Here is a 10,606-nt window from a genome sequence, read left to right as displayed (position 1 = left end):
CGTCCCCCACTGGAGAGTGCCTGGTTTTTTAGTCTCTACTGTGCAAAGTGCTAGTTTTCTACCTGATCTCCTGGTAACTGAGCTGTACCTGAACCACCCAGCTTTTTTGATTTCTCCATTCCTGACCCCGGCTCATTAATTAATAGTGCATTTCTCGTCCACTACCTTCCCTGACCCCCCAACCTGTTTCTCAACTGGAAACCGCTTGCCTTGACCCTCAGTTTGTTTCTCGACCATGTAAGTTGTGTGTTCTTGAGCACGTCTCTGCCTACACCCTCCGGTACTGCATTATGGTTTTCCTGACCATGTAACGTCAGCAACGCATAGGGCAACCTTGCTATTACAGTCCATTCACAAGTCAAGAGGTAAAGTCCAGAGGCACTAAGCAAAGTGGACGAATGCCACCCACCATAGCAGGAACATTTTGAGGGCTCCTCTCCTTTTTTCAAGCATGCACGTTGTGCAACCCAGTATTTATACAAAATCTTGATTACATTCATCCGCTAAAAACACTTACAAAACTGTGTAAAAACATTAATACTAAAGAATAAATTCGACTGCAATCGATCAATTATTTGGATCTAGTGCAAAAATCAAAATATGGTAAATCCACCCTTTCACTGCTACATGCAGCAAGTATCTTCTCTAGTCATAGGAAGACATTCCTGTGTATGATGGTTACACAGTCAGTGATGGGATATGTGTCTGCTATGAAATGGTTAAAAAACTTTGTCACTTATATGTGGAATTCTACACAAAGTCACAAAGTCATAAGCTTATATGTGGAGCCAGCAACTCGGGGATCCATCAATTGCCTAGGGTGAAGGACCATGAGCTCCCCAAAGAGAGAGTTCCTCTTTAAAGTGCTTATAGTTGGCGACCTCGGAGTTGGCAAAACTTCTATCATACAGAGATACGTACACAACATCTACTCCCATTGCTACAGAGCTACTATTGGAGTGGATTTTGCTCTTAAGATCCTGAACTGGGATAAGGACACTGTAGTGAGGCTTCAGCTTTGGGACATTGCCGGTAAGTTTACTGAATTATTAAGATATGTCGCCTAAAAAAACATCCACGGTAGAATTTTACCAATATGGTTAAGTGAAACGGCAATTCTAAGCCATTCACACTGGTTTTTCTAGTGCAGAAAACTATTTCACCCGGGAGTGTTCAGATGCCACATATGGTCAAATTGAGTTGATGGTACGTCACCTTTTCAGAAATCCTTATTCTTGTTCATTTGTCCTATTAACCCTTTCCAATGCACTGTCTGACCTCTGAAGACATTATGATGTAAGGCTGTACAGCTCCGATGTTGGAAGACATCCGTCGGGGTTCTCTTGCTGTATATTGCCAGCCTCTCTGCTGTCGGAGCCAATGCAACATGTCACCTCATGCAGTACTGGCTTAAGGGTGACTACCCACTACAGTTGTTTTTCACTGCGAAATTCGCAGCGTTTTTTTTCTGCAGAAGTCTATGGGACTTGTAATGTTAAAATCGCGATCGCGCAAAAGCGCGATTTCGTGGAAAATTGCGATTTTGCGCGATCGCGCTTTTAACATTACAAGTCCCATAGACCCCTGCAGGAAAAAACCCTGAGAATTTCGCAGTGAAAAAAAACTGTAGTGGGTAGTCACCCTTAGGGCGCCTACCCACTGGCGTTGCCGATTTTTGTGCGTGAAAAACGCAGCGTTTTTCGCGCGTTGTCCGCACGGTTTCCGCGCCTTTTTCGCGGCGTTTTTCGTTAATTTACATTGACAATCATGGGTGCATTAAGAGAAAAATAAGGAGACATATGCAACTGACAGTTCCTATGTGAAAAATTGCAACGAAACGAAAAAAAAACCCCAAATGGACAAGAACACATTCTATGCTAAATGCTCTTCAGAAAAAATGCAAAACGCAATTTAGCATCGCAGGAAAAAAAAATCGCCAGTGGGTAGGCGCCCTTAGCCAGCATATAGCGCCGTTGTATAATGGCAGAAAAAGAGTAAGCCCCCTAGGAAAACCAGGATACAAATTGGACTGGAAAGGGTTAATCCTTTTTTTTATATCATAAATTAAATGCGATAATGTGTAGAAGAAACCTGAGAAATCCCATAACACACGGATTCTGAACTATCACTACATTTACTTAAGAAGTAAAGCTTCTCAACACTTGAAAAAGTAAATGCTCCTTAACCCATTCATGACCACAGATGTTTTGGGCCTTCGTCTCCATAGTGAGATTTCAGGTTTTGGAATGCTAGAGCTGAGTTTATTTTGTTTCTTGGTCTACACCAAAATGTTTGGTTTCTATTTTTTTTATTTTTTGGGCCACGCGGAACTTTTGTTTTTTAAAATTGGAGAAGATATCAATTAATTTTGTAGGTCTGTAGAGTAAAATTGTCAGAAATGTGAAAAAATTTCCCACGCTATGTTTTACGGTAGTTCGATTAATATTTACCCCAAAAATGAATCCTCTAATTCTCCTGTGTATAATGAGGTCAAATATTTGCACATTGTATGATGTCGCTACAGCATTAAGGCTGGGTTCACACTGGGCAGATTTGCCGCGGATTGCCGTTGCATATCCGCACTGCGGCAAAACTGCTGCGTTTGCAGTGCAATGCAGCACAAATGAGATTTGCCAAAAAGCTATTCTCACAGGACGGATTTTTCCTGCACAGCCGCAGTGCGGAAATGCAACTGCGGCGCGGTTTTAAAAGATGCAGCATGTTCATTCTACGGTCTTTTCCGCAGCGCTTTTTTGTCCATAGACTTCTATGGACGCAGCCAAAACCGCACCAAATATGCGGCAAAAAGTAAAAAAGTGCTGCGGAAAAAAAACGCTTGCGGATTTTCCCGCACAAAAATCCGCAGCAAAATCTGCAAGCCCAAATTAACCTTTGAAGCGGTTTTGCTGCAGAAGCAGTTCTTCTGCGGCAAAACCCCAACGGAAAAACTGCTGCAAAACCGCGGCAAATCTGCCCTGTGTGAACCCAGCCTAAAAACACTATGTTAGCTTTAAAGAGACTCTGTTACCAACTTTTAGCCCTTAAGCTAATGGGTGGACTACCTAGCGCACTGCTCAATGCATTGCAGCGGCAGCTTTCAGCGCTCACACCAGGGAAATGACAGGCAAGGTAAGTATAACACTGAACTCAGCAGGTCACCTACTTTCAGCCCATAAGCATAGGACTACAAATAGGTGAGAGATTCCCTTTAAACGTATCACCCATCTTTATTTTTAGTCCCAACCTCTGTCTATGGATGATAATTGTCCAAGTATAGAAATGTTAGTAAATGGGCAAAAAGCACATAGGGTTGGGGTAGAACAGACTAAATTTAGTGTCTGGGAGTAATTACTGTATGTTTTGCATATAATACATTCTATGTGACAGGAATGTATTAACGCCATAGCCTACCTGAAAGTCATGCAGAATGCATTTGTGTCTCACAGAAAGTCTAAAATTGGTATACGTGGGTTCAAAGAGGTGTGCACTTTTTCGGGGGGGGGGGGGGGGGGGGGGTCCCATACAGATTACTGATGAATAGTGATCTAATGATAACAGCCTATTAGCTCACTGCTAGCAATGACCTGTATTCACAGACATGCAGAGGGAATACACAATGTGTCTTCTCTGCATACCTCTAAGATCCCTTATGCAGAGGGAATCCCTGTGATGTCATTACTGAAGTTATGGAATTCCCTAGTAACCCACGGAATGCCAAAGCACCTCTTCCTCTTTCGTAAGCACTGTGTTTGGGGTTGTTTTTGCCAAGGAGCTGCTTATATTAGTTCCCTGTTACACTACAAGATCAGGCTGTCAGTCTAAAATAATTTTAACCAATGGTGTTTTAAATTTTCAGAGGGGCAAATTGTGTTTTTTTGTGATTTGCTAGTTTTTTTGTACAGTATTTTTATTTCTCTGCACCCATAATTCATAGAAATAACTTAAAATTGAAGCAAAGGGAAATATAAATACATAATGAAGAAATATATGTTTTCATGAAGGTCAGGAGAGATTTGGGCACATGCCTCGTCTATATTACCGTGAAGCTGCTGGTGCCTTTGTGGTGTGTGACTTGGGCCGGACTGTCACATTGCAATCAGTTGAGCGTTGGAAAGATGACCTGGACTCTAAGGTTATACTGAAAAATGGAAAACCAATTCCAATATTTCTGCTTGGGAACAAAAGTGATCTGCCTCCTTACGGAACAAGAATCCAAAATGTAGAGGGCTTGGGCCGTGAGCTGGAATTCACAGATTGCTATATGACGTCTGCTAAGGTAACAACACACTGGTCATTGGTTTGTCATGTATGTTGCCTTATAGCCAACATATTTTCAAATATTGCTGTTAGAATTCCTTTATATTACCCTTTATGTACTTAACCTCCAATGTTAAGTATTGCCATAATTACTTTTTCATATTGGACTGGCTTTATATAAAAGTTGACAAGACACCAAGATCTGTTCATGACCCCAGTTCATTTTATGTTTTTTACTTAGGGGTAGGCTGGCAAATTGGGTCCTCTTTGTCCAAAATATTTCTATCGTTTGCCCATAGAAAGAATTTACTGGTCACCCAATGCCAAATAACTAAGGAGAAAGAATAAAATTAACAGATTTTTTTTTCCTTGATGACAAGGCAGAACCTGGGGTATTACATTCTAACCAACCTATAGGACAGAACCTATAAAAAGCAGAAAACAAAGAGTTAAGCAGCAGACACCAGTGTGAAAAAATCCAAGCAAGAACTTTCTATGCTTTAGGGATTTATTTAGAGTTGGATATAGGGTGCTGCCTCAGACTCAGAAAAAACAGAATTCAGGTGAGTACATTTTATTCTTCCTCTTCATCTCAGGGGCTAAAGAAGCTAAAGTCAGAGTAGGGATAGGATTCCTTGCCTTATTGAAGGCCAAATGCTGCTCTATTATATCCAACCTGTAATCGGTAAGAAAGGTTCTAGGCAAGACCAAGGAGATGATCTGGCAATAAAGTGTAGAGGTACTTACATCAGTTCGGCCCAGGAGGATTCAGTTGCCCTGGTAGTGTGTGAGCATGAACAGGTTCTGTAGCTTATAACACTCTAAGATAACTGTCTTGATCCATGTTGCGATAGATGCCTTGTGGCAACTTGTCCCATTCAAGACCAAAGAACTGAAGGAAAAACCTCTCAGATGTCTTAAATTCTCTTGTTCAATTGAGATCTACACATATTTTTAGATAAGGGTCATAGGCCAAGAGAACCTGGAGATCTCCAACCCATCTTGCCAAGGCCACTGCCACTAACAGAATAGTCTTCCATGAATGAACCATTATGTTAGTTGCCCCATAGGGACAGAATGAAAGTAGTCACAATAGTGTTGGGTGAGTGGGCCTTTTTAAACACAGGAGATGAGAGATGTCTGGTGCTTAACTATTTGTTTGCTGCTCTTTATATGTTCTGTCCAGTAGAATGTAATACCCTGGGTGCTGCCATAGACGAAGTGGAAATGATAATTATACTGGAGTGCATATTTGTTGATTCTCATGTGATATTTTCTAAAGAGGTATTGTGGTTTTTGCAAATATGTTATTCCTTGTACAATAAAAAGTTATAACTTGTTCCAATGTACTATCTGAATAAATATGCTCACATTTTGCTTGCTGTCATTCAATATGAACTTTTATTGTTCATGCCACTCAATTAGTTCATGTTTTTTGTACTTGTCTTTTGCCTTATGTATGAAAACCATTTTCACATGTACAGAGCCTTAGAATTTAAAGGGTTATCCACAGATTCTAAAAGCTTATCCGCAGTAGTGGAGTCACAATAGCCATTATTGGCTGAGTTCCAAAAAGTTGTCACGTGGTATTGTGGCCCCTCTATTGTCGGTGACCACATCGCTGTAGGCCTGGCTACTGGCTCACTGTAATAGCTAAGCCAGTGCAACGGCTGAGCTGAGCATGCCAAAGTAGGGGAGACCATGCGGATTGCAAGATGGTTGTCATGGGTGGCTCTGTAATCCCTCCCGGCAGTGGCAGTAATGGTGATTGCTCAGCTGTTGCACAGTGGCACAGATAAGGTATAAGGATACATTTAAAATAGTTGTTTTATCACGGGTGACGCCAGTACTCCAACCTGAACTCCCAAGTGTAGTGATGGCGAAAAAATTTGAGACGACAGCAGTAGCTTGTCTTAGTAAACTGGCATCACGCAGTTTTAGTGAAGCTTTTAAGATAACAGTTGAAATCCACTTAAACTTTACAGCATTACAAGAATGTAGCAGAGCCTGCAATGAGGCAGTTAATTAATACATTGAACACAGTAGAATTGTAACTTGTTACACACTTATCTTCAATACACACTCTCTCTCTATTACTCTAGAGGTCACTCAGTAATGACTTTCCCACAGTTTTGACTAGCTGATGGACTTACTGGAAGTGTAAGATGCAGGTATTGGATGAGGGTTGAAAATGGTCGCTGGACTAATCCTGGCTTTGAATTCACCGGGTAGTTTAACTTACTGTTTTGTGGAACACTGGCCTCCAACTCAGGTCTCCTCACTGCTGGTAGAACAAGGGAGTGGAAAAGGGACCTCGCTACCCTGGAAAGGCTTGCGTAAACATTGCACACTTGGCTGAACTGCTCACACACTACCTCCTCTGACCACGACACACTGCAGACTCTCCTCTCCACAGACTGCTCACTCTGACCCCTCTCCATTTCCCTTTTCTTCCCTCACTTTCTCTCGTACTCCTCCCCCTCTGCATAGAGGCTCAGACTCATGTTTTCCCGCTCTGGGCTCTCCCACCAATCAGTGCGAATTGACATATAGCCAATAAGCAACCTGCTATTGCCGGCACTAAGCTCTTAGCTTAGGAAGGGGGAAACAAGGTTCCTCCGATATATGGCACCTTCCATGCCCCTGGGAAGCACATAGACAGGTGTGACAAGGCAAATGTTAGTGTGAGTATTCTGGAGGACCCTCCGGGTCACTACACCAGCCCCTCTTTCTATCTCTACAGCAGCTATGATAGAAGGGGGCTGGCTTAGTTATTATATTGAGCCTGCAGCAAGACCCTCAGTGATGACGTCACTGAGAATGGACAGATCACTATACCATGTGACCGCTTGTTGGAAATCAGCTGGAAATGCCTGTTCCAACTTCACTGCTGCGGGTGAGTTTTTACAATCTGTGGATAACTCCTTAAATGGTGCTTTAAAAGAATTAATCATTATATGAAGAATAACATGCATGAATATTTGCGGAATTACAACTTTCTTCTACCAGAGATTGTAGTCCATACACTGGCAATGTGATGACCTGATGACTCTATATTCACCCTGCAGGATAATGTAAACATCGACAAAGCAATGTTGTGTTTAATTAAAGAAATGATTGCAAATTTGGAGGACAATGAACCTACAATGGATCCCAACATTGTTAAGCCATCTCATCGGAATATTCATTATACAAAAGGCTGCTCACAATGCTGTTAGTTTTATGGGTGAAGGACAATATTGAGAGAAATGACAGTGATTGGTGAGTTTGTCTATGGGATATGTGTGCAATGATTGCAAAAGAATGGCATCCATGGAACTGCAGTTCAGGGTAAGAACAATCATCGTGGATAGGAACTGTCAGGGAATGAGGGTCCGTATCATCGGGGAGCAGAACAATAATGACTTATTTTTTTATTATCACAAAATGTTTGCATAGATAAAGCTGCTCTATACTATTCAGATCTATACTGCTCTATATGTGGGTATTAGTGTATCTTGACGCCACCACCAGCTAGGGTTTTGACAGGGGAATGCCCCTGTCAGACCCCTAGCTTCCTATTGGTGTAAAGTCACAAAGGTCCTTGCAGCAGCGTCCAACAAGCTCTGCTGCTCACACAGGCCTCCCAGGGCCACTCCTGTCACTCCCCACTCTTCTCCCCTCCCCCCACGTTGCTGCGGCCCACAAGCTCCGCTGCTGACACAGCGCTGCCCAGTCTTCCCCTTTCCCCCCGCTGCTGTGGCCAACAAGCACCGCTCCTCACACTGCGCTCCCGGCACCGCTCACCACCTGTGCCCAGTGTTGCTGTTTATCCCCGCACTGCTGCGGCCAGCCACCTCCGCTGCTGACACTGTGCTCCGGGCCCCGCTGAACACGGCTCCTCACTGAACTCCTGCGGCTGGCACCTTCCTGAACGGAAGGTGCCAGCCGCAGGAGTTCAGTGGGGAGCCGTGTTCAGCGCACAGCTGTGCTCACCAGTTCCGAAAGGCTGCTCTGCCCCTCCTGCATGGGCAGTGCCGATACATGTCGACCACGCAGATGTCAGGGCTCTTGAGGCACCCGGCAGCCACAGTCAAGGAAGGGAGCGCTACAAGGGCAGATAAATGCCAACTGCCAGGCGCCACAACACAACCAGCACCCAGAGTCACCGGAGGGAGTGCAGCCCATCGCTTCCAGTGCTGCAGCGAGGCCGCCAACGTCCAACAGGACCTGTCAGGGTCTACACAGGGAGACAGGCAGCCAGCCAATCACGAACAGGGGGCATCAACCACCTGTCAAACACACTGTATCTTGACTCCACCACTACTTCCGGTGGCGTTAAGATACACTAATACCCTATATGTGTTTAATACATCCTACTGAACTGTGTATATCTTTTATTTTATACATTAAACTTATTTTTATGAATGGTACAAGTTTTGCAATATCTTGTTCTCGTTAGGGAAACCAGAGTGTGACCAGATTTACAATTTTATTACAAATGTAAAGGTAGTGAATTGTATTTTATGCAGTAGTGTCATGCGCATAACATTTCTACCGTGTGCACAGCAAACAGTATGTGAGTAAAAGACGAATTGTAGTTAAATTTTATTAACAGAGTCCCAGATGCTGAGCATGCAGCTTTTTCATATTAACCTTTCTAATGTTTTACTAAGATAGAAGTATCACACATGCTGTAGATTTTGAATTGTTGACTAGTTTTGCCTTGTGGGGGGCATGAGGGGGAGAAGAGATTGTCAGTGTATAACTGCTTGTATTGTAACAATAAAACAGAAGAGCTTGGAAACATCACCTAAGTGTTTTTCATTGTTCTCTTCTCCGATGCATCGATTAATAATTAGGCATATCTGATTGATAAGGTTACGTACTAATTGAGTATCATCTAAATTAAGTGATTACTTTAACAAAAACATAATGAAGAAACTGGTGAGATACCTAAGCACAGCTACATTTTTTTTACCAGGGGTGGACAAAGGGTAAGGCTATATATAGGGGTTATAGCTTGGCCAATAGATGCCTGCACTGCACCCTATATGCGTACTAGAATAAGCAATCAATGCAGACATAAACGCTATCACAGAGTTGCACTATTTATTGTAAAACTACATTCTGCCATAGATTTTGTCTGTACTGTGGCCCCAAGTGTGGCCTTACCTTGAGTGTAATCATGGACCCCTTACCAATCCTATAGCAATGCTACTATACAGAGAATATCTGCCTCACTATCAGTGCAGAGCAGGGACTATGATAGTAAGCTGGAAGTGTTGCTGGTGTACTGTTGCAGGAAGACACACAATTTCCTACAGTAGAGCCGTAATTTGGGAGGGGGAGTCTGTGACAGCCTAATAGCTTGCAGAGTACAGCAGGTCCAGGATATGACCTGGAGACAAGGGTAGACAAGTCAGTGTTGCACCCTCAACCTAGCAGGACACTTAGACAGCGAGAAGGATTACCACAATCATGGTTGAGGAAAGCTCCTGAGCCTGGATTATCTTGGGTCAGATGAAGTGTCTTCTCCCAAGCGACACATTGTAAGTGGGGCAAACCCCAATCTGCTGTGGGTGTGCACACAACTGACAACTTTATTTGTCAACAGGCCTGTTGTAACAGACTTAAAATGTTAGTAAACTATTGCCCACATTGTTGGGACTGAGATATTATGAAAGGGACGCAAGCTTTTATTAGAGGGACATTCTGCGAAGATTTCATACACTGCATCTTCTAAAGACTACATTGACTATAGTGAAGTGGTCATCCTGCGAGGAAGAACTGCGCATTATATCCAGCATTCTGTATTTCTGTGCAACAGATCAGATCTTTGCATAACATGACTGAGATTACTTTAAAAGTGTATTCAGTTGTTTGGTGTGTTAACCCTTTCCAATCCACTGTCTGACGTCTGAAGACATTCTGGTTGAAGGCTGTACAGCTCCGATGTCAGAAGACGTCCAGCAGGGTATTCTTACTGTATATTACTGGCCGCTCTGTAATTGAGGGCCTCTCCAGCATGTCACATACACAAGTACTGGCTCTAGCCAGCAGATGGCGCCATTGTATAATGGCAGAAAGAGAAAGCCCCCTAGGAAATCCTGAATCCAAAATTGGATTGCAAAGGGTTAAACCAAGTAATCTTCCTCTAGGATTTAGTTAACTACAGTTAGCGCCATTACTTTGTTCACAAAAAAATATTGTGCATTTTTGTAACTCTTTTGTCAATATCGTATCCTGAATCTACATTGCAATATCACACACCCGCACAGTACGTCCAGTGAATCATTTTGTATGAGAAGTTCCAGAAGGTTCTGACTCACACCAAAGGGTGGAGTTGATGTGTTTTACTGAGCACTAA

The 10,606-nt window shown here is 43.0% G+C and overlaps 1 protein-coding gene across 2 annotated transcripts; it reads left to right on the top strand.

Annotated features, from left to right (window-relative positions):
• Positions 1-809: 809 nt before the first annotated feature.
• LOC136580359 (ras-related protein Rab-32-like) lies at positions 810-8,147 on the top strand. Of its 2 annotated transcripts, none has more exons than XM_066580860.1 (3): positions 810-1,032; positions 4,002-4,276; positions 7,326-8,147. In XM_066580860.1, the coding sequence occupies exons 1-3, from the start codon at positions 831-833 to the stop codon at positions 7,473-7,475; spliced, it is 627 nt and encodes a 208-aa protein (XP_066436957.1). In that variant the 5' UTR covers positions 810-830; the 3' UTR covers positions 7,476-8,147. The 2 variants fall into 2 exon arrangements, with proteins under 2 accessions (XP_066436957.1, XP_066436958.1); XM_066580861.1 differs by having other exon boundaries at positions 7,269-7,348.
• The last annotated feature ends 2,459 nt before the right edge of the window (positions 8,148-10,606 follow it).

This window comes from Eleutherodactylus coqui, chromosome 10, assembly GCF_035609145.1.
Source record: "Eleutherodactylus coqui strain aEleCoq1 chromosome 10, aEleCoq1.hap1, whole genome shotgun sequence".
NCBI lineage: Eukaryota > Metazoa > Chordata > Amphibia > Anura > Eleutherodactylidae > Eleutherodactylus > Eleutherodactylus coqui.
Note: the sequence above shows the minus strand (reverse complement) of the source record. Positions and strands in the feature narration are given on the sequence as shown.